Genomic DNA, 24550 nt, shown 5'->3' on the forward strand with positions numbered 1-24550 from the left:
AGAGTAAAGGTAGCCCTAACCAGCCCTTCCTCCGATACCTGTACCTAGAGCCCAGTCTCCTGTAGCATTCAGTCTAAGGTAGTGAGGACTGACCGGTTTCTCTCAAGTGCAAGGGAACAAGTAACTGTAATGGCTGCTAGCAATAAGAGAAAAGTGAATGCAGAGAACAGAGCATTTCAAGGTAAATGGGAAGAAGTCTACTTGTTCATTGAATGTAATGGATCACCACAATGTCTCATGCACTTGGAAGTGATAGCTGTGTTGAAGGAGTACAATATCAGTTGACATTAGAACACACTTCACAAGGCAAAATGCAAGAAGTACCCTGGAGAGTCACTCGCCGCTCTAGTTAAGGACTTGAAAAGCAAACTTCAAAAGCAGAGAAACATACTGATGAAACCTGCAGCTGTACTAACTTCCAGTCTGGCTGCCCCTTACAAGGTGTGCCTTGAGCTAGTGAAATGTAAAAAGCCTTTTAAGGATGGTAATGTGGAAAATGTATGCTATCAAGCTGGCTCATCCATTTGGGAATGGAAAAAATGAGAGAGAATTTTGAGTGTGTCATTGCCTCAGCATACAGTAGCGAGGAGAATAAGTGACATGAATGATCCTGTGTCCTCAAAATTGAAGACAGTTGGTGAAAATTGTAAGTGCTTTTCATTAGATTAGCTCCAGACAAGAGTGCTGACATCGGTGATATCAGACATTTATTGCTTTTCATCTGAACCATTGATGAGGATCTCTTCATGCATTAATAGTTACTGGAGCTAGTTCCAAACAAGTGCAGTACAAAGGGAGCAGATATTTACTAGTTTCTGCTATGAGCAGATATGGTGGCTTCCAACAGTGCTGCTGCATTGTCACAGCTAGTGCACAAGCAACGATTGGCAGTAAAAGTGGATTTGTAGGTTTGCTGAGAGAAAATGGAATAGGAAATGGAGGAAGTTTGTGGGAAATCTGTTAAAATTAGTGTGTGATGACCAGTGCAATACAAACAGTCGTCATCATCTGTGGAGGAAACAGAGCACAGAGGCACAAAAAAAATATCCGTTTCCTTGAGGAGTTGAATGCAGAATGTGGGATTTGCATCGCCGGTCACAAGTTCAGTAGCTGAGTGGGGGGCAGTATCTGCAACTTTTTTTTTTCCACTCAGAAAGGAGATTCTTGCTGTTCTGAAAAAAGAAAAAGTAAGCAATGCTGACCAGTGTCGAGCAGTTGGAAGACTGAGCATTTCTCTGCTCACTGGCCTTCCTAACAGACAGAACCAGCTCATCTCAATTCACTCAGTCTCCAGCAGCAAGGTAGAGATCAGAATATTTCTACACTTTTATGGGCCATATTGACGCATTCCACAGAAAGCTTGGTATCTTCAGAAGAATGGCATCACCCATTTTCCATCATGCAAGGATCTCTCAACTGAGACAGTGGTTGTTGGTTTTCGCAGCTTCTTGACAATTATATTGGCTATCTCAGCAGAGTTCAGTACCAGATTTGCAGATTTCAAGAGTTTTGAGATCCAGCATTCAACTGTTCAACAATCCAGTGGAGGTACCAGTTGAGCAGCAACCACAAGATCTTTAGCTAGAGCTGTGTGAATGGCAGATTTATCCTTGGTTTCTTTCAGAGAAGAATGGAGTATGTGAAAACTTCTGGAAACTTGTCCCTGGTTCAGAGGCTTCTTGTGCTGAAGCTGGGCTCAATATTGGGAAGCACATACACTTGCAAAAGCACATTCTGTCATGAAATAACATGTGAAGTCAAAACATGGCAAGATGTTGGATACTGAATATTGATACTGACATTGGAATTGTAGTGCAAGGGGAAAAAAATTCCTTAGAGTTCTCACTGAGATGTGCTATTCTCTGATACTCATTTTATTTTAATGTTTTTTTATGGCTAAAATAAATTCTGACCTTAATAAAAAGCTGATTCTAAAATCTGGAATTATATTTTTGTATATGACCCACCAAGGTGCCCCAAACCTAGCATCTGGCCCACAGCATTGAAAAGATTGCACCACACTCTGAATATTTTATCTAAGTTGCCATGTGTCTTGTTGTCAAAATGTCTGGCTGCCCAGCCAGTTAACATTTCTATTGAACTCCAAACAAACATAATTGTGGAGAGGTCTGTGGAAGAGGCACAAACAGAGAAAGGAGGGGAAGGAGAGGGAGCTTCCAATCCTTATGTTAACTGCTTCTTACCCTGTAATTCCTCTTGCTACTGGTGGATGATTTTTTATCTTTTCAGATAAATTCTTAGTTACATGGAATTCCTTCCCTGTCTCCCTGCCTCTATAGTCACTCTATTGGTCCCTTAAAAGTATTGAATTGTGTTTAATTCATTCAGTATTGTCAACACAAGCATTCAAAAATCATGAGTCAGGCTCTTTTTAAAAAAAAAACGTGATTATTTATCTATATATATAAATGGGTTTTTTCTATTTTTCTTTCTGGTTTCAGAGCCTGTAGGGTGCATTCATTTCAAGTTTTCAAGCTTTTCTCTGTAATTGTGAGGGCTAGAAAAAAATTTAAATGAAAGCTGATGTTCTCATGCCATTGTTTGATTACAGCAGCTGGGTTTCTAAGAAAAGCACCAAATAGCACAAGAGTGGCAATAAAATTGATTGTTGGCAATGCTATTCTTTGGTGTGTCCTGTTCATGATTTCTATGTAACACAAATCCCAAAAATGTTAGCTTCTTTTTAAGGTAACTTGATTTGTAGAAACTGAACTTATTCCCTGATCTGAATCAGCTAAGAGGAGGGAGAAATTTATGGTGGCTTTTTTTCCTACTTAATGTACCTTCTTCCCCAGTCTCCTGTATGGATGGAGGGCACTGAAATAATTCCTGCTCATAGCTGTTTCTAATCACTGAAGCTACTGAATGTCTCTCCCTTAAAGCAAACTGGCAAAAGCTCCATGTGGGTGAGACAAACGGCATTTGAATGATCACAGAATGAAATTATTCAAAAGAACAAGCTGGAGCAGATCCCAAAGTGATCAGCCTCTAGAGACAAGGCTGCTAAGCCAGCTTGGAGAATGTACAGCTAGAGACTGAATTAAAAATCGTTAAACTCGGAGGTTAAAAATTCTATTTATAATCCACTGTGCTACTTAGGAATTCACATTTGGAAGCTTCTCACAGAAATCAGTCAAACAGATTACCAGGAAATATTTCAGCAGTACAATAATTTAGAAAATTTAAACCACCTAAAGTTTTAACGTTATTAATCAATTTGTTTATTTTTATTAAAACTAGGCTAATTGTCTTGCAGTGAATGTTGTCAATTTCCTGAACCAAAATATGCCATTGACTGAAATTTCATCTTACTACTGTAATAGGGTAGCAAAACAATAAAACTTTTTAAGGAACAGGGTCCCTGGGCTGTAGCATCTATGGGTGTCCATTTGTAACATGTATCTCTTTTCTCTCAATTTAGAGGATAGTGGTTGCATTCATTGGTACGTATTGCAGAGTTTACAGCAGTTAAAATCTATTTCTTCATTTCTCAAAAAAGCAGAAAATGGCAGACAGCCATGAGAGTCAAATGACTATTGAAGAAAGAAAACACCTGATTACTGTTCGGGAGGAAGCCTGGAAGACAAAGGGTAAAGGAGCAGCCAATGACTCTAGCCAATTCACTGTAGCTGGCCGAATGGTAAAAAAAGGTCTGTAAAGAAATCATCTGCAGAAAAATAAGCAATTGCTTCTCTATCTGATCAAAATAAAGGGCTAATATTAAACAGAAACAGTATTCGTGTTTAGCAAGAGAGGACTGTTTATCTTCAGCCAAGTGTCATTGTGCTGTTTGTTGTAACTTCCAGTGGGTGCTTCTGTTGGTCATTTTGTTCTGCATTGTTTGCAGATGCATTTATTATGAAGCTCAATAGTAAATTGTTTGTACACTCATACTAATGTTCAGTTTTTGTCTCCAGTCCTACCCAGGGTGCGCAACTGGATTTTCCTTTATTACAGAACTCTCATTTGACAATGGAAGCACTCTGTCTCAATAAGAACTGAGAGAGTTCGCTATTGACCTGTAACTGACTTCTTTTTGCAAGACGCTCTCAAAATATTTAGCAAATGTACATTTACTGATTTTGAGAGAGAGAGAGTTGCGTTTAGGCTAGGAAACAGAATTCACCAGTAACTTTACTGTTATGCTGGTATCCTTGAGATACAATAATCAGCTGAAGGCTTTACAGCAGATTTTCTGCACGGAACAAATATTGAGGTCTCTGAGAATCATAGACTCAGCCAACCACAAAACCCTTGTTTTTGATCCTAAATGGTATAGGGGTCTGTATAGTGTGTCCATTTCAAGGTCAAAATATCAAGAAAGGCTCACCCTCTTAAGTCAGTGGACCTAGAAAGGTTGCCTGTGTTGTGGGAATGGATGTCTAGCATTGGGATGGTGGGAGTTACTTCATCTAAAAGGGTCTCAAAATTTGTGGATGTAGCAGTAGCCAGTGGTGACAATAGATGCTGGTCCCTGCCATGCTAATTTTCTGCCATCCTGACCATGTTGTGTGACCAGGGCCAGAAACATCACTCTTGTTAGCATTCCTGTGTGTCACCCATATTACAGAGCAGGCCACATCTTAACAGAAAACAGAACTGATCTCAGGGACAGAGCTGGGTGAATAACTGACTTTTTAGTTTGTTTTTCATTGGCAGTTCTGAAAAATCAACAAACACTCAGTTTGGGTGAAATGGAAAAATGTGTTTGACCTGAAAGGAAACATTTTGTTTTCTGTTTTTGGGAACTTTTGTAATGTAAAAGCAAGGGAGGGGTTTGGGCTTGGGCTTGGCACTCCCATGTTGTGGGGGAGTGCCCTAACCACTGTGCTTTGCGCTCATCTAGCATGGGTCTGTGGAAAAGTTGCTACTTCAGTACATCCCCTCCTAGCTAGCTGTGGCACTTGTACTTCGGTTTTCCCCTACTGTCCTTCAGCCTACTCAGGCTGTAGAGGTCTCCTAGCCCTCTGGCCAAACTACTTCATAGGCCAGGGCCCCACAGGGGTCCAGCCCAGGCCTGTGCATATACATAGCAGTTTTTAGTCCTTCAGCCTGAGCCCTGTGAGCCTGAGTCAGCTTACCTGGGCCGCCTGCGGGTTTTTTATCCCTATGTAGACATATCCAGAGTGCTTTATTGAAGTCCAGCAGAAATACTCAAAATGATGGAATATTCAATCCACCTGGGCTCAGTAGACCACCTCTTCCTGCAGGCATGCCTTGACCACTGTAATCATAGAATCTCAGGGTTGGAAGGGACCTCAGGAGGTCATCTAGTCCAACCCCCTGCTTAAAGCAGGACCAATCCCCAACTAAATCATCCCAGCCAGGGCTTTGTCAGTCCTGACCTTAAAAATATCTAAGGAAGAACATTCCACCACCTCCCTAGGTAACGCATTCCAGTGTTTCACCACCCTCCTAGTGAAAAAGTTTTTCCTAATATCCATCCTAAACCTCCCACACTGCAACTTGAGACCATTACTCCTCGTTCTGTCATCTGCTACCACTGAGAACAGCCTAGATCCATCCTCTTTGGAACCCCCTTTCAGGTAGTTGAAAGCAGCTATCAAATCCCCCCCCCCCATTCTTCTCTTCCGCAGACTAAACAATCCCAGTTCCCTCAGCCTCTCCTCATTAGTCATGTGTTCCAGTCCCCTAATCATTTTTGTTGCCCTTCGCTGGACGTTTTCCAATTTTTCCACATCCTTCTTGTAGTGTGGGGCCCAAAACTGGACACAGTACTCCAGATGAGGCCTCACCAGTGTCGAATAGAGGGGAACGATCACGTCCCTCGATCTGCTGGCAATGCCCCTACTTATACATCCCAAAACGCCATTGGCCTTCTTGGCAACAAGGGCACACTGTTGACTCATAACCAGCTTCTCGTACACTGTAACCACTAGGTCCTTTTCTGTAGAACTGCTGCCTAGCCATTTGGTCCCTAGTCTGTAGCGGTGTATTGGATTCTTCCGTCCTAAGAGCAGGACTCTGCACTTGTCCCTGTTGAACCTCATCAGATTTCTTTTGGCCCAATCCTCCAATTTGTCTAGGTCCCTCTGTATCCTATCCCTACCGTCCAGCGTATCTACCTCTCCTCCCAGTTTAGTGTCATCTGCAGACTTGCTGAGGGTGCAATCCATGCCATCCTCCAGATCATTAATGAAGATATTGAACAAAACTGGCCCCAGGACCGACCCTTGGGGCACTCCACTTGATACCGGCTGCCAACTAGACATGGAGCCATTGATCACTATCCGTTGAGCCCGACAATCTAGCCAACTTTCTATCCACCTTATAGTCCATTCATCCAGCTCATACTTCTTTAACTTGCTGGCAAGAATACTGTGGGAGACCGTGTCAAAAGCTTTGCTAAAGTCAAGGAACAACACGTCCACTGCTTTCCCCTCGTCCACAGAGCCAGTTCTCTCATCATAGAAGGCAATTAGATTAGTCAGGCATGACTTGCCCTTGGTGAATCCATGCTGACTGTTCCTGATCATTTTCCTCTCCTCTAAGTGCTTCAGAATTGATTCCTTGAGGACCTGCTCCATGATTTTTCCAGGGACTGAGGTGAGGCTGACTGGCCTGTAGTTCCCAGGATCCTCCTCCTTCCCTTTTTTAAAGAGGGGCACTACATTAGCCTTTTTCCAGTCGTCCGGGACTTCCCTGGGTCAGCATGAGTTTTCAAAGATAATGGCCAATGGCTCTGTAATCACATCCGCCAACTCCTTTAGCACTCTCGGATGCAGCGCATCCATCCCCTTGGACTTGTGCTCGTCCAGCTTTTCTAAATAGTCCCAAACCACTTCTTTCTCCACAGAGGGCTGGTCACCTCCTCCCCATGCTGTGCTGCCCAGTGCAGCAGTCTGGGAGCTGATCTTGTTTGTGAAGACAGAGGCAAAAAAAGCATTGAGTACATTAGCTTTTTCCACATCCTCTGTCACTAGGTTGCCTCCCTCATTCAGTAAGGGGCCCACACTTTCCTTGACTTTCTTCTTGTTGCTAACATCCCTGAAGAAACCCTTCTTGTTACTTTTAACATCTCTTGCTAGCTGCTACTCCAGGTGTGATTTGGCCTTCCTGATTTCACTCCTGCATCCCCGAGCAATATTTTTGTACTCTTCCCTGGTCATTTGTCCAATCTTCCACTTCTTGTAAGCTTCTTTTTTTGTGTTCAAGATCAGCAAGGATTTCACTGTCAAGCCAAGCTGGTCACCTGCCATATTTACTATTCTTTCTACACATCGGGATGGTAATTTGTCCCTACACGTAGTTCCATGCCCCTAGAGGCTAGCACGTTCTTCCCTTTTTTTTCAGAGGTTCAGGCAGGCTTTCACTCTTCGGGGTTCCAGCTCACCCTGCAGGTAGCCTGTGTGCTCTTTTTCCCTTTCTGCTTCCCAGCCTCCTTTCAGTCTGTTTGCCAGAAAATAGGCACTTCCTCCTCCTCTCCTCTGGTTATCCCCCTGTCTAACTGGACTCACCTAGCTCTTTATGAGAATACCCTGCTGGGTCCAATAAATAAGTTGAGCTACCTGTTCTCCAGTCAACTTGATCTGTCACAGGCTGGACCATTAACGGCCAGCCAGCCTGTGTTGGTGTCATTCTCAGTCTCTCTTGTTGAAGCAGTTCTGTCTGGTATAAAATACCTGAATAGTCGCTGAGCCAGAGAGCATGAATGACCCTTAGGTTAGTAGTTAGGGCTCTCATCTGGGAGGTGGGAGGCACAAGTTCAGATCCCTGCTCAACATCAGACAGAGGGGGGAATTGAACCAAGGTCTCATACATCCCCCGTGAGTGCTCTAACCACTGGGCTAGGTGGTGGTTGTTTCTTTGCTCACTGGAGCAACCAGAGGAAGCTCTTCATCTCTATGCCAAAAATGTAACTGACAGCAAAACCATGGAGTACACTCACAATGCAAGGTTGGAAGGTTCCACCTGTTGATGTTGGGAAAGCAGGGGTGCAACCTCCAAACTTCTCTAGCTTTGGACTTAATTGTCCAGTTCTGCACTAGGAACTTTAGATCTAAAAGTAAAATACTGCATGATGGTATATTTAAAAATTAAAAAAACAAACAGTAGATTCCTTGAATAGACAACTGAAGTTTCGTTTAGAATATGTTAATTTTAAAAGTAACTGAATTACATGGGATCATTTCAAAGTTCCTGAAATCTTTAGTCATTTGAACCAGGAAATAAAATGATATTCCTTCTTTCCACTCGGGTCTAAGATTGAAAATGATAATGCCTTGATTCATAGAATTAGTACTTTAATGACATGACAGATTGTTTTCAACACACAGTGGCAAAGACAAACTGTCACACTGAAGAGCTGCTAGAAGGTCCGAATAAGATTTCTGATATTTTCTTATTTCTGTTTCAATTATGATAATGACAACAATTTGTAGGGTCAAACTCAAAGTTCTGTCCTTCAATTTAAAAAGTGCTAATTTCATAAGCCAGAAGGTACCATTATTATGATCATCTAGTCTGACCTTTTGTATCACACAGGCTGTAAAATTTCACCAAGTAGTTCCTGCACCATACCCAGAACTTCTAGTAGGGCTGAAGTCGTGGAGGTCACGTATAATCCGTGACCAACTCGTAGCCTTAGTTATACCCATAGTACACTTGACAAAAATGATTAGGGGTCTAGAACACATGAGTTATGAGGAGAGGCTGAGGGAGCTGGGATTGTTTAGCCTGCAGAAGAGAAGAATGAGGGGGGATTTGATAGCTGCTTTCAACTACCTGAAAGGGGGTTCCAAAGAGGATGGCTCTAGACTGTTCTCAATGGTAGCAGATGACAGAACGAGGAGTAATGGTCTCAAGTTGCAGTGGGGGAGGTTTAGATTGGATATTAGGAAAAACTTTTTCACTAAGAGGGTGGTGAAACACTGGAATGCGTTACCTAGGGAGGTGGTAGAATCTCCTTCCTTAGAGGTTTTTAAGGTCAGGCTTGACAAAGCCCTGGCTGGGATGATTTAACTGGGAATTGGTCCTGCTTTGAGCAGGGGGTTGGACTAGATGACCTTCAGGGGTCCCTTCCAACCCTGATATTCTATGATTCTATGAAACCAGGAAAATTACTTTGGTGGCAGCATTCTATATGTATTTAAGGATGAAAGTTGCAAACATCAAAGCCAGAGAGAAGGTTGCAAGCCTCAAGAGGGGAGAGAATTAGGGGCTGAACAAGATTTTAGTGAGCAGGGGCAGAAAGGAAAAGTCAGGTCCTGGAGACATGATGTAGATAGGTATCTACCAAATCCACAGCTGTGAAAATCGCATCACAAACCATGAAATCTGGTCTCCTCTGTGAAATCTGGTCTTTTGTGTACTTTTATACTATAGGGTAAAAGTTCACAGTATTTCTCAAACTGTGGAATCCAACTCAAAAGGGGGTTATAAGTCCACTGTAAGGGGGTCACAGTATTCCCACTCCTACCTCTGAGCTGTCCTCACAGCTGAGCGACTGGCAGCCACCAGCAGCAGCACAGAAGCAAGGGTGGCATGGTATTGTATTGCCACCCCTATGTCTGCACTGCTGCTGCTGGCAGCTGCACTGCCCCTAGAGCTGGGCACCCGGCCAACAGCCGCCACTTTCCAGCCGTTATAAAGGAGGTACTACCACCTCCCCCGGTGTTCTGATGCTCCTCTGTTTCAGCAAATTCGTTTCAAATTTATGTATTGTTTCAGCTCAACCAAAACAGCATTTTTTGCTGAATAAACTATTCATCTGAAAAATTTCACCCGGCCCTTCTCGTTGGCCATTTCCTTGTCCTGTTTGTGATCTTCTCCACACACCCTACCATATGTGATCATGTAACGTCTTTGTGGGAATTGCATTAGGTGTTTAATGAAGAAGTAACATTAGGAAAGTATTTAATGTATTTCTATCTGCTGGTAATCAGGGAGCCGGTGCCATGTGACTTACCATATCTCTGTGGGCCTTCAGCACGTCCTCAGTGGGACACACACTGAAGGCTGAGAACCTAAGCCAAACATCCCTAAATGCTTGAGGCTAGCAGTTACTCTTTAGAAAAGAGAGAGAGAAGAAAACAAAACAATTGTGTTGGGGGAGGGAACTGGTCAGTTGCTGTGGATGTCAGTGTTGTGGAGGAAGCTGGAGAGCCACTGACATCAGTACTGGTTAGAAGTAGTCTGGGCTGGATTTTATTTACATATAGGCACCATTTGTGTATTGCCTAGATGAAGGAATTATCAAAGATCAGATTTAAATTAAATGGCAAGGTAAAGATGCAACAAAACATACAAAATCAAATGACTAGTATTTTCCTTCAGTCTTAATCACTTTGTGGTTGAAGATTCTTGTGTCTCCAAATTGGCAAATGAACGTTTTTCACCCTCTCTGCTCTCTGCACTGATTTGTTCATGCAGCAGGGGGAGTTGTGTGATCAGTCCAGGCACTCTCTCCCCTATACTCCAATGGCCAGAGGCTTTACCAGCTACTTTAAAATCTGCCCCGAGCTCAGGCCTCTTAATTAGTAGCAAAATGTGTCTTCGTTAATAAGCTGCCCAATTGTGTTCTATTTTCACTTCAATGTTTGGTAATTACTGCACGCTAGGGCCTGCTCCAGGTTGATGTGCCTTTCATAAAAAATAATGAAAAGAGTTGTTAAACTGATGCAGCTTCAATTTATGTTTTCTGAGGAAAACAGTAAAGTTTCCAAAACAAGACTTAAACTTGAGCTCCTCGGTAATTAACAGACAGTTACTACATAGAAAAATAGTCGTTACATTTTTAAAAGGTATTTAAGATTTTTCTTCTTCACTGTTAAAGCTAAGGAATGAGGGATACAATTCAGTGTTGCAATGTACTATCCCAACCAATGCGGCGTACCTTAATCCTGAATAGTGTCACTTCTTACTGAATCTCCATATGTTCATTTAAAAAAAAATGTTCTAAATTTATGTACTGAGTTTAATTTGTTCTGGTCAAACTTGTGCTAGTTATTAGGGAAGAGAGAATAGTGCATATTGAATTGGGACTGGGGTTTGAAATATACAGGATGCAGCCCCTGAATCTGAGTCTACTGCTTTGCATCCCCTGTAACTCCTGTCTTCACACCTGCATATGCAAGCCAGGGGGCCCCATGGACTTTGGCTGCTGGTGGGAATGGGGGAGGGAATTCTCTTGACAATTCAAGCCTTTCTTTTTGCTACCTTGCTTAATAGATTTGTGAAGATTCTTTCCATAGATTATGTTCTGAGCACGAGCTCAGTAGATTCCCTGCAAATTATTTGTTTTTTTGCACAAAAACATTACAAGTGTCTGAGTGATATGCACAATGGTACATACAATCCAAACCATATAAATTTTAAAATAAGCACAAAGGGTTGTTTTAATAGAAAACCCATTTCCCACACTAGGTTACTTTAACAGGCATTAGTTTGTAAGAATAAAGCCTCATAGTTTACAATGGATGTGGCAATCTGAAAGACTCTGCTTATTCTGCAGGCTTGGCATCACCTACTGCCATAACTCCAGTGACCTCCCCTTTCTGTAACAGGCTGAAGTCTACCACTCCAGTTTCAAAGCCTCTGGAAGGTAGGTAATCAGAAATAGCTGAAAATTATGATAAGGCTTTTATAGATGTTTAATCACACTGTAACTATTTTTAATATTTTCATACTGCTTAGAAATAGAAGCCAGGCCTGATATGCAATTAGAATCAGACATGAAGCTAGACAAGCTGGAAACATTCTTGGGAAGGCTGAATAACAAAGGTATGTAAGAGTAATTTGAGAATGTAATAGACTCTATACCTGATTTTTCAAATCAGTTAATGTATTTTAGTTACAGTACCTGGTAGCAGAACGTTGTGTACTTGTATTGTACACTTCTTTTCGTGATTCAGTCTTTGCAAAATTTTGTTAGTCACCACCTGCTATTTGTTTTGTAGACAACAAAAAGCCTTTTTAAAAACTGTAATTCTTGTTTTGTACTGTCTCATCCCCACACACATACCCCACATCTTTTCCCATTACGTTCTTGCTTCTAGTTAGTGCTTAATTTGTAATGAAAGACATGCCAGGGCTCAAGCAATTTTTTTACATTCATAACTGATACAACAAGCCCAGAGGTGCCGAGGCTATGAATTGCCAAGCTTAGAGGTGCCAAGGCTCAGCCCTGGCAAACCCTGGCACAAATTAAGAACTGCTTCTAGCAAATTATTCCGATAACATTATAAAATCGTATAATCACTTCGGAACTTGGTCAAGAATCTATCACTACTTATGATAATCTGGCTTCAAATGCTGGTTCATTGTTTTAATCATACTAATATCAAACCCGTGCATTGGTCATCTTCCCCACCCTCTTCATTGAAGTAATATTTAAAAATCTTTTTCTAGTGCCTTTTTATAATTCACTTTATAACTTAGTTTATAACCAAAAAGACACCAAGTTGTCCCCACATCTAGACATTTCAAGTTTTCCCATCTTTGTTTTGGGACCAAGACCTTATTTTCGTATTTGGCATTGTGTCAAGCATGTCAGAAATAAATAAGAGTGTTTACTGTTCACTGGAGGAGGTTAAAATGAGTAATTCAATGTGGTGAGGCACTAAAATAAGATCTGGATTGTGCCACTCTTATTAACGCTGAGTAGTGTCTTTCCCTACAAGTAACCCTGGTACATTACTTGAGGTGAGGATGGCAGAATTTGGCCTTCATTCTTTAGTGTAGGAAATTCATGCTACTGAGCACCACAGGCCCTGCATGTATCACCATTGTGTCAAGCTATCTAATAATTTTAGGCTAGCTTTTAAATTTTCTCTCTGTTTAAAAAAAAAATGCACAGAAAAACAAAAGACTGCCACACACAACTTTAAGGTGAGAAACCCAGCAAGGTATTTAAGAGAATCTTTCTTTTTTCTGTATTTGCAGTTGGTGGGATGCAAGAAACCGTGCTAACAGTCACAGGAAAATCGGTGAAAGAGGTGATGAAGCTGGATGATGATGAAACCTTTTCCAAATTTTACCGTCACATGGATTGCCCCACTTACACAGTGCCTTTGGAGCTTGATGAGGACTTTGATGCCATCTTTGATCCTTATGCACCAAAGTGAGCTCCTTCTCTTTCACTATTCTGAATGAATAAATACAAATTTTTCCATGATGTCTTACAAATGGCCGTTGGTCTCCCCTTTTTGCCACTCCCCTGCCCTCCCACCTTTACCCCAACAGGAGAAACCTTCCAACTTAACCAAATCTTTGCCCAAAGTTGCATAACTTTAATCACAGATATGCAGAGCTCGACAAAATGTTCAGTTGTAGAAATTGTTTTGTAGAGGTCTCTTAACAGTGGTCACATCCCATTCTTCTCTGGGTTTCTGGAATACCCCTACACATGCACCAGTGAGCTGACTTTTTAGCTTTAAATATCATCCCAGTACAGAGCAAGTCTGTAATCATTAGTGGCTTTTGACTAAGACCAATTATGTCATCTGAAGATTATAAAACTTTCATTTGCTGCTTAGGTTAATTTCTTCTGTAACAGAGCACAAACGTGCCGTGAGACCTACGCGAAGAGCTCAGGCTTCAAGGAACCCCCTGAAATTGCTGGCAGCAAGAGAGGACATTCTTCATGAATACACTGAACAAAGATTAAATATTGCCTTCATGGAATCAAAGCGAATGAAAGTAGAAAAAAGTAAGTCAATTTGATGGCTCTTATGTGCCAGTATCTTTCTAGTAGTGAAGCGCTAAAAAAAAACATATGCATAACTCTCTCTGAGAATTCATCGTTCGGTTTTCAGTTAGAAGGCTGAACATCGGTAAAATATTGAACCCCAGTGGAACAAGAAAGAACTGATGCATTTGGATCCTTGAGGGAAGGTTACCTACTTCAGTACTCTGACACCAACTTTTCCAGTCTATTCAACCAGTGAAGAGAGAGCAACACTGAGTTTTTGAGAGACTGGGTCAAGTTGCGGGAGAGGGGATGAACATGCCACTAGCAGCTAAGGAGCAGATAAAATGGGTGTTTAGTATGATGACAAACTATTCTTCTGTTGGGAAAAGAGAGCAAGTCTAGTTTAGAAATAGACCAACTTTTGTTCTTGTAAATTGCCCTCAATCTCATGGCCATAATTATCCCTCACGAATTCAAAATTGACCTTGTAACTCCAAACCATTAGCTTCCCTACAGAGTAATTGTATTCTGGCAGTAACTTGCAGTGAAGTGGATTAGTGACGTGTTCTCATGATAACCACAGTGTTAACAAGTCACAGTAGTGTAATGTTTCTTCAAAGTTTATTTGGCAAACCGTCATAACAGTGCATTGATTAAGAGTTTCCCTTTTGCCACTGCAGTGAAGAGAACTAACCTTTATGTTGCCTGTATTGATGAAAACAAATTCTGTGTAGTATTGTACTTTTCAGTGTTATACTAAACAATCTGTTCCACCTTGTATTTAGCTGTGACACTCTGAGTAACTTTCTCAGACCTGAAGAAGAGCTCTGTGTAGCTCAGACGCTTGTCTCTTTCACCAACAGAAGTTGGTCCAATGAAAGATCTTAGCTCACCCACCTTGTCTCTCTAGTATTGTGGTGTAATGTAAAGAGAAGCATTAATATGAATTATAAACTTCTGAAATCATCATTTGCTTTGGTTGAGAGAGAGTCATTAATTGTGAAGAATTGAGATTCTTTTAAAACTTTACAATAAGCTGACTCTGAGAATTTGGAGTGTGTAAATGTCTGTTGTATCACAATGCTGAGATAAATTTGCAGGGAATTGCAACTTATTAGTCTTGGCTTCTCTCTCAGCACCATTAATCATTTATATTTACATCACAAATGTACACTGCACTTCCCAAAATATTGAGTAAGATATTTCTTAAGTTGGAATTTCTGAAAATAAAATATGTTTGGTAAACTGATCTTTGACAGTTCACTATGGGATGATATCTAGAAACTTGCCTAACGATTAAGACAAGCAGAGTCTTTGGACTAACTGTTAACTTAAATTCAACCTGTTTTTTGTTGTCTTTTTCAGTGGCAACAACAAAAAAAGCTGAAAATGAGCCATGCAAGAAAAAAACTCATAAAATATAGAAACGAAACATAATGTGTTTTTTTTTGTTTTTGTTTTTTGCTTTTTGTGTCTCCTGTTTGGTTTTTTTGTTTTGTTTTGTGTGTGTAAGTGTCTACAAACTCAAATTTCTCAGAAGTAGCACTTGCTGGCTTAGCAAGCAAAGAAAACTTCAGCAGCGTCAGTCTACGAAGTGTCAATCTAACTGAACAAAACTCCAACAACAGTGCTGTACCATACAAGAAACTGATGCTGTTGCAAATTAAAGGTATGCAAGAAGTTTTTATATTACCAATACGTATTCATTATGGTAATATCCAAAGGCTCCTGTAGAAATTGGAGCCCCACTATATTGACAAAAAAAAAAACCTTGCCCTGAAAAGTTTACAATCTAAAAGATTCAGGAACAAGTGAATGTTAAGAGTCATGGATATAACATGCCACGTAAATGAACATGGTGGTGACTGGCATGACTTTGGTAAGGAAAGAGGAGAGGATAAACTTCAGAATTTCAGTTTTTCTATCCTGTGGAGTTTTATTTAATTTTTTTGCTTTATCTCCGTAATATTTGCCTCCATTCTAGTACCCATTACTATCCACTTTCCACTTGCAGTAAGAATACCATAATGCCATATCAGTTATTCTTGCAACACATTGTTACTGTGTTTAATCTCTGCCAAATACTACTTGTTTGGCAAGTCAGAATCTTTAAAACTTGTTATTGATTATATAATAGTCTAGTAAGGCAATAAAGCAGTTTCACAAATGGAAAAGGCTATGGATTTTGGCTGCTTTTTATGCCATTTATTATTATTCTTTTTTTCTCCAGTGGCGTATAAAATTGTCAAGGCAGGAACAAGTGGCAATATAGAAATATCAGTTAATATAAGGAAACAAATTGTTTTCCCCAAGCATGAATCCTGTGCTGTTCTTTATTCATTCTTCTAATGAAAGACTTTTGGAAATGGATTATTAGTGCAATGGGATCAAGTTTATCTTTCATTCAAAATAACTAGGTCTTCAAAGATTGATGGCAGTATTTTTAGGAATATAATTATCCTGGTTTTCTATTTTAGGAAGAAGACATGTTCAGACAAGATTAGTTGAACCAAGGGCTTCATCACTGAACAGTGGTGACTGCTTCCTGTTGTTAACTCCACATTACTGTTTCCTGTGGGTAGGAGAGTTTGCAAACGTCATAGAAAAAGCTAAGGTTAGTCCACTAAAATGAGATCTCACAGGCCATTTCCTCCTTTCACATAATCACTCTTGATGCCAATTACCTAAATAGTCCAGTGCTGGAATATGTGCACAGTAGCATATCATTGATGATCAGCTGGAGGCAGATATGTCTTATTCCCCTAACCTCTGCATTTATTGGAAGCTGACGTGGGACATGCCAGTTGCAAAACCACAACAGAAAATAGGAAATCCTCAGGAAAGGGATTTGTATTCAAACAGAAAAATAGTTTGAATTGCAGGATGTCCTTTCTGTTTCTGCATTCATTAGGATCAGGTCTCATAGTGATTACAAATAAAAGCACTGGTGTATTTGTCATTTTTCTCTCGCTTCTGGGTGTTTAATAAAAAGAGAAGTAATGACCATTACCACTGCTACCAACCGTGCTGTCCCCTTTCTCACTCCTGCACTTTCCCTTGACTGAGCGTGCACAAATGACTTAATGATCCTATTCAGATAATTATGTTAATCTCTTAGGCTTCAGAACTTGCAACTTTAATTCAGACAAAGAGGGAACTCGGCTGTAGAGCTTCTTATGTACAGACCATAGAAGAAGGGATAAATACCCATACTCATGCAGCCAAAGACTTCTGGAAACTCCTCGGTGGCCAGACAAGTTACCAGTGTAAGAGTTTTTATATTTTCACTGTTTCAGCCCCTTATGTTTTGTCACAGTAAAATAGCTGAATTAGCTGTTCCAATGTAGAGAAATTTGATATTAAACATTTTTGTATTTGTGATTTTTTTTTCTCTTCAAGCTGCTGGAAACCCCGAGGAAGATGAAATGTATGAAGCTGCAATAATAGAAACAAATTGCATCTATCGTTTAGTAGATGATAAACTTATTCCTGATGATGACTACTGGGGAAAAATGCCAAGATGTACTCTGCTACAATCCAAAGAGGTACAGTAAGTTACATTTAGGAGTTTGAATTTGGAACACTTACCACTTCCTCTGGAAGATACCGATGGTCTGATCTTTGGTAAGTTTGTAGGCACACAATTGCAAATACCCATCTGCAAACTTATTGAAAATCAGGTCCTTTGCACTTCTGATACTTTAAACTCTTCACTGCCAGAGACTGACCATCTGCAGAGCCCTTGGTACCAAGAAAGTAAAGAAAAATTAGAATGTATTATCTCAACACTGACAACTTTTAAAGACTTCCAACCCTTTTTGTCCATGGTGGGTTCCTTTGCTTCCAGTCCATCCAAGTACAAACCAGACAGTCCTAACTTTTTTCCCTCTCCCCTTCCCAAAACTCTTTTCCACCCTCAGTAAAGTCTCACTTCAACAACCTCATCCAACCAAGAGGTATTGAAAGTAGGTTTTTAGAACAGGTCAATATTGCTTTGTGATCAGTAAGAGCTTTCAGTTCTCACATGACCTCACTCCCTCATAAGCAAATTCCCCTGTAGAATTCCCAGTATTGGCTTACCAAATATGCAAGTAATCAGGCCCATAAGTCAAACCCAAATGCTAGGCAGGGGCTGCTATTTCATTTTCAACTCCTTTCATCACATAGGACTTTTGTAAGTATTTGTTTCACTACATTAATTATATCACAACCTGGCCATTGTTATACCAAAGAGTTTTTGCTATAACTGAGTATATTTTCCCTGCAGTTAAATTACTACTGTAATTATTTCTAGGTTCTGGTTTTTGATTTCGGCAGCGAAGTATATGTGTGGCATGGGAAAGAAGTCACATTAGCACAGAGAAAAGTAGCATTCCAGCTGGCCAAACATTTGTGGAATGGAACATTTGACTACGCCAATTGTGACATAAATCCTCTAGACCCTGGAGAGTGCAATCCCCTTATACCAAGGTACCAAACTTACAGCTGTTATAGTACTTTTGCTCTCTTATTGATACACTGGGGACATACATTATTGGGAGTTAATGCAACTGAATGCCGTTAGACTGGGTCAGTGTGTAAATGCCAGCTGCCATTTTTCTTTGTGAAAACAATGGCTTTTAATTGCCACGAACCGGCATAATATAACATGTAAAGTTGTGCCAGCTGTGGAGCTGTGTATTGGCAAATAAACATTCAGGAAGGCGAAATCTTTCAGGCTGCCTTTGTACATCATAAAGAAGATGGTACACAGCTGTTTGCTTTCCTTTGCTGATCACTTTTAAAATCCGGCATCAAGTCGGTGGCAAATGTTTGATATCTGAATAGCTTCAAACTTTATAATTAGCAAACTAGAGTAAAGACTTGGAAAGCTGTATTGCAAATGAGTTTTCTCAGGGATGTTTAAAACATTTGATTTCTTGCATATATGTTACAGTATGTAATTTAATCCAGTTTTTTTGTTTTTTCTAATACAGAAAAGGACAAGGGCGTCCTGACTGGGCTATCTTTGGCAGACTCACAGAACATAATGAGACCATATTGTTCAAAGAAAAATTTCTTGATTGGACAGAATTGAAGAAACACAATGAGAAGAACTCTAGTGAATCTCTTCACCAGAAGGTAGAGCAAATAAACTTACTGAGTATTTTCAATATTTGATTTGTGTGTCTGTAATGGGAAGACAAATTTGAATTCAAAACATATAAATGACTAATATTAATCAGTAGAGACGTAAGTTTTTTCTTCAGTGGTCTAAATTGCATTCTTGATCATTCTGTCTTTGGAATGTTGGCCAGAACAATATCATTGATGGTAAACCCACATACATCCTCTTAATCAACTAGTGTTTGGGGGGTTGATCAATGCTTCAAAACTGGCTTTAGTACAAAGGGAAAACTGTACCAGTGTGTCACAAAGTATCTCATACATTTGCTACTTGTGTGTTTATAATTAAATCATTGGGTAAGAAGAAAAAAATCTAAACATAGACCAAAAAAAAGAAAAACTTGTTACATGTCTTGTCACAGGAAGACTCCAGGTCTGACTTGAAACCATATGATGTCATGCTAATGGTACCAGTGCCCCAAACTACAGTTGGCACAGTCTTGGATGGAATAAATATTGGCCGTGGCTATGGATTTATTGAAGGAGAAGATGGGAGGCAGTTTGAAATTATCACTGCCTCTGTGGATGTGTGGCACATCCTGGAATTTGATTACAGTAGGCTTCCTAAACAAAGCATTGGACAGTTCCATGAGGGAGACACGTATGTGGTTAAATGGAAGTACATGGTGAGCACTGCAGGTTAGTGAACAACTGAATTTCTTCATGCTAAAACTGATGTCTGTGGCTAAAATAACTAATGTTCTAGCAAAATCCTGAGCTAAATTTCCTCGCATGTGATGCACCCCATTAGGCAAACAAGGCAGGAATTCACTTACAGCATGTGGCCGTTAAACAAACTTTGCAAGCAAGATATAAAGTAGAATTCCTGGTAAAATCATTGCTGTTTTTCCTCTTCCTCACACCAAATGTAATCTGTGCTATCACATAGCAGTTTTCCATGTGTATTCGCTTACTTGCATCCAAATTGTAGTCGCATAGTTCTGGTTTGCATAATGGCTTGAGTGATGACATCAAGAGTAACTGTAATCTACTTTAACCTAGAACTGAATCAGGTAGGGAGCTGGACTAGCGGCAGTGCTCTGAACTGACTTGTAAGAGATGTAGGTTTAGTTCCCGGTGAAGCCTTTGCCAGGTAGTGGAGAGAGGAACCCAGGGGGAAGAAAAAGTCTGTGCTAGATAGTGAAGCCAAAGTGCCAAGAGGGAAGGAATCTCTCTTTATGTTGGCTCTCCAAACACTCCTCAATGCATTTCAACCTTGATTTGAAAATTCTTAAGTAGGTAGATCTTTGGCAAACAACCAATTCGGGGTGATCTTTGCTCAGGTAGGGAACTGGTAGGGCTATGCCTCAGTCCATGCTTTCAAAATGGGGGATGAACTCCAGAACAGGAGATCTCCTCATTAGTAAGTAAAGTACAAACAGCCCCACAAATGAAAAGTGTGTTCCAAGTGCAAGTGCCCTAATCGGCCACAACACAAATATGGTTTCACTCTTAAAAGATGCAGATTAATGCGTGATTGTGGAGTCAAGATACTGGAGAATCCAATTAGAGCACAAAAGGGTGTGAATCCGAGAGTAGCTGCTGATGAAGTAAACCCAGACACATGTGCTTTGTTGCAGAAGCTATTGAATAGAAAACGATCTGACTTAAATATGAAACGATAAGCTGATTCCATATGTAAACAAAACAAAAGAAAACCAACTTCTCGCTCCTTGAAGAATTTTTAGGGTTGTTTTTTTTTTCTTACACTTTGCAAATAGTTTGACTCTGAAAGTACGAATCTGCTTGGTTGGGCTGGTTTTGTCAAATGAGACAGCGCCTTTCACTGTTTTGAAGGGTTTAGGAGGGGACTGAGGCCAAGATTTTCAAGTGGCTAGTGATTTTGGGTGTCCAATTTGAGATGACTTTAGAGGGCCTGGATTTTCAGAGTGGTTGTTCAGCACTTCTGAATATCTGGTAGGTGTCAAAATAGATTTAGGAGACTAACTTTAAACTCCTGTTTTTGAAAATCTTGTCCTAATTGTGTCACAGGTTATTCAGAGTGTTCAGTAACTAAAGTAAAGCTTTCCATTAAGGGTTTTAATGTAGAACTTGTCTTTTTTCACTGTTGATTACTAATTGTAATATTCAGATAATGAATAAAGGTCTTTTTTAAAAATATTCTTGGCTCCTAGTCCTCTGCTCAGACTAACATGGAGCATTTAGTTAATTGGAAAATGAAACTTTTACAAGTAATCACGAGACTCTTTTCATGAAAGTAAGTTATTAACTTAGTGTTCTCTGATTGTCATAACTTGGAATCCCCTTGCAGTTTCCTTTTTTAATATAATTATACCAATAAGAATTTTCATGTTCTGCCTGTAGCTGTCTCAACTGCTGCTGTTTCCAATATCATTCAGCAGCCAGCTAATCTCTTCTGCCAAAGAACAGTGTAATATGGAAAATGAGACATTGTGTGCTTTTTTTGTTGTTTGGTAACATGACTGGCTACACCATTTCATGTTTGATTCTCTCGAGTGAAGTTAATTATTTTGTATGATCCTCCTTCTGGTTTGGAGGCCTTTGGCCAGTCAGTGGAGTCTGTGCGTGCGGCTTTACATCGACCAGATGATGTCCCTGTGAAGAATTGGCACATGCATCTTGCACAGCTTGACTTAATGTTTCTCAGATTATGCGTGTAGTCTGTGCTGCACTGGATTTCACATCACTGAGCTGGCTGGCTGTGCACTCCACAACACTAGCAATAGCTGTTTTCCTTCAATGCGAGCCATTTGTTTTGCAGTTGGAAGCAGACAAAAGGGAGAGCAGCAAGTAAGGGCTGTTGGAAAAGAGAAGTGTGTGTACTTCTTTTGGCAAGGGAGGCACTCCACAGTGAGCGAGAAGGGGACGTCAGCACTAATGACTGTGGAGCTTGATGAAGAGAGAGGATCACAGGTGAGCTGCCAACATACCCACTATGTAGAAACCGCTATGGGAAACCTGTAGTTAAAAAATACTAGTACTGTCCAAATACCCAAATCTGGTGAGTAAATGTGATGGTGGGATTTGGGGATCATCTGTTTTTGGCTCCCTTCTAATGTAGAAGTTGTACCTGTTGCCCCTGCATATACACAGCCCCCCCAAAGTCCCCTTTGGACTTGCAGAACAACGTTCCAGCATTGTAAAAAAAATTGGCTTCTTTGTGGATTATGTAATTCCAAGAGCTGCCTTCTGGGAAGTCTGTTTCTTCTCTCCTCCCCCTAGCTGTAGGCAAAGGCATGAACTGTAGATACCTCCCCTGCCTTCAGGTCCAGAATCCAGTTAAGGAATTCATATTCTCTCACACTGCAAGTATCAGAAGAGCTCCAGCCATTCTGCTGAGCCCCATAAGAAGCATTTTCTGCCAGGCCAAGACATAAAATTGAATTGTATTTGGAAAGTATTGTAATGACATAGCTTGGGGAGCAGGCATGGGGTGAAGGGAGCAAAGGACATGATCACATTTGACACCTCCCATATCAAATTCTGTGCAAGTGATTATAAACCAGTCGGTCCTATCCATTTAATAAGCAGCAATGTCAGTTCAATAATAACAAAACTTTTTAAGGCTTCATAGAAGCCAGCATTTTAAGCAATATTAAAGCATATTTGTATATGATTTTTACAATCTTAATAGGGCTGCCATATACCTATTGTCTCAATGTCTCAGTTCTTTGAGAAGATGGCTCCTGCCGTTAATGGACTCCAACGCTGCTTGAAAATAAACCAATTTAAATTGCAATATAGTCCGTGCTAATTATCCTCTGAAATTTAAGATTGCTGAACACTGCAACATGGGTACAGGTTCCTCTTAGTTATGCAGTTCCTAACCAGAACAACATGTATGAGTCCCACTGAATGTTGATGTATCTGGCAGCTCAACCAATAGTCAGTGTTTTAACATATTAGAAAAACCACCCTTGTGGGTGGCCAGGACTATATTATTTTTAAAACTCTGACAAGAGGCAGTTTTCCTCAATCTCTACATTCATTTGCTGTGGTTTTGGTATTGTGGTGCTCTCCATTTCTAGGTACAAGTACTTCAAGGAAAAGAACCACCATGCTTTCTGCAGTGCTTCCAGGGAGGGATGGTTGTGCATGCTGGAAGAAGGGAAGAGGAAGAAGAAAATACACAAAGTAAATCACTTATTAGATACAAGTTTTCTGCTCCAAGATCCTCCCTTTCTGGAAAAATGGATTTTACATGAAGGCTAAACTAGCACTCATTCTATACCAAAGGGAATAGTGGAGCTTTTTCTGTAGATGATCTTTGTCACAGGGCTTATACCTGTGCTTTCATTTTAGTTCACTCATCACTTAAACTTAAAATGTGTTTGTCAACCCAGGAGCAAATTCATTTTGCTGTACATACATTTAAATTGTTGCCTCTGCTTTAAGATGCTCCTCTGTTTTACAGAGCAAAAAATGATTATTTGATTATGGACTTGCGGTTTTGCATGTTGTCATTTTGGACTTCTATTACTCAAACAAAACTTCGGTGACCTTTTTACCACACACTGAAATTCCTACTGTGTATTCTGTGAATACTAGGCACATTCTTTTCAATCCAATGGTAGCTTGGAAAGGCTGCAATTATATTGGGATAAACCTGAACTTGACTTGGTGTGCCCAGGTATTGCAATTCACCAAGTGGAGATGACATTAAAAGATAAGGTACCATTATTATATGGGTCCCTTGTTCACCCTAAATACAAAAGGGGGAGGGTTAATAAGCAGTGATAAAATTAACTGTGAATTTCCTTTCATCACTTTGTGACAACTTAAGGTTGTATAATACAATGCAGTGCTTGCCATTTATCCTAAAAGATCTTGAATTAGAAGTAACTTTGCCAGACTGTAATAAAGCTTTCGTCCTATTTGCGCCCATTCCAGGTGACTGGAGGCTGTACTGTGTGCGAGGAGAAGTTTCCATTGAAGGAAATTTACTTGAAGTAGCATGTCACTGCAGCAGCCTAAGGTCCAGGACATCTATGATTGTTCTCAATATAAATAAAGCCCTTATCTATCTGTGGCATGGCTGCAAAGCACAGTCTCACACAAAGGATGTAGGAAGAACAGCAGCCAATAAAATAAAAGAACAGTAAGTAGCTGACTTATACCTTGGAGACATTTGTATTTTGTAGCTGGATTATTAAATGTAGCTGTCTGCTGGAAAAAAAACCCAGCAACCCTCCAATAGCACTGATCTTGAGTGGGTTGAGAGATTGCAGCAAGGATGTGTGTACCTAGTTCATTATGTGCATATTCTGATTTTCACACAATCCCAATAGGGTGAGATACACTTACTGTTCTTTGCGGTATTGAATTGCAATTCCCTTTAAAGCAATATATTTTCAATCTCTGGGAGACGGAAAAGCATCTAAAAGTGAAGATTAAACTATGACCTAACAGAGGTGATAGGATAAAAAGAAGCCTTATGAGAGAGAGGGTATGAGAAGGCTAGGGAAGGAAGTTTGCAAGAAGCACTGATGGGGGATGGAAAGGAGAAACTGAAGAATTGATAAAGAGCTCACATGAGCATTCTCTCACGCTCTGCATACACGATCAGTCGTACAAAGAAATACCATTACTGAAATGCCATATCTTACATTGTTATTTCCTGTATTGATTTTCATATGGATCAGGCTGGCAAAAAGGAAGTGCCAGTGTCCATGGCGTCAGTCTTTGGACTGGCTTGGGCTGCTGACAAGTGCCTGAAGCTGTATGTTGTTG

General features: G+C 40.3%; 1 protein-coding gene across 11 annotated transcripts in view; it reads left to right on the forward strand.

Annotated features, from left to right (window-relative positions):
* The window catches only part of SVIL (supervillin), a 223248-nt gene that overhangs the window by 183387 nt on the left and 15311 nt on the right, over positions 1–24550 (forward strand). For 9 of the 11 annotated variants that reach the window (XM_075125959.1, XM_075125960.1, XM_075125958.1 and 6 more), the window contains 15 exons: positions 3521–3671; positions 11495–11584; positions 11677–11763; positions 12925–13102; positions 13518–13690; positions 15186–15341; positions 16150–16286; positions 16791–16938; positions 17072–17217; positions 17967–18142; positions 18649–18793; positions 19201–19477; positions 21582–21733; positions 22849–22954; positions 23711–23918. In XM_075125959.1, coding sequence (XP_074982060.1) covers positions 3521–3671; positions 11495–11584; positions 11677–11763; positions 12925–13102; positions 13518–13690; positions 15186–15341; positions 16150–16286; positions 16791–16938; positions 17072–17217; positions 17967–18142; positions 18649–18793; positions 19201–19477; positions 21582–21733; positions 22849–22954; positions 23711–23918 — 2330 coding nt within the window. The remainder of the gene's footprint in view (positions 1–3520; positions 3672–11494; positions 11585–11676; positions 11764–12924; positions 13103–13517; positions 13691–15185; positions 15342–16149; positions 16287–16790; positions 16939–17071; positions 17218–17966; positions 18143–18648; positions 18794–19200; positions 19478–21581; positions 21734–22848; positions 22955–23710; positions 23919–24550) is intronic. The other 2 variants (XM_075125963.1, XM_048837759.2) reach the window with 1 other exon arrangement.

This window comes from Caretta caretta, chromosome 2 (genome assembly GCF_965140235.1).
Source record: "Caretta caretta isolate rCarCar2 chromosome 2, rCarCar1.hap1, whole genome shotgun sequence".
Lineage (NCBI taxonomy): Eukaryota > Metazoa > Chordata > Testudines > Cheloniidae > Caretta > Caretta caretta.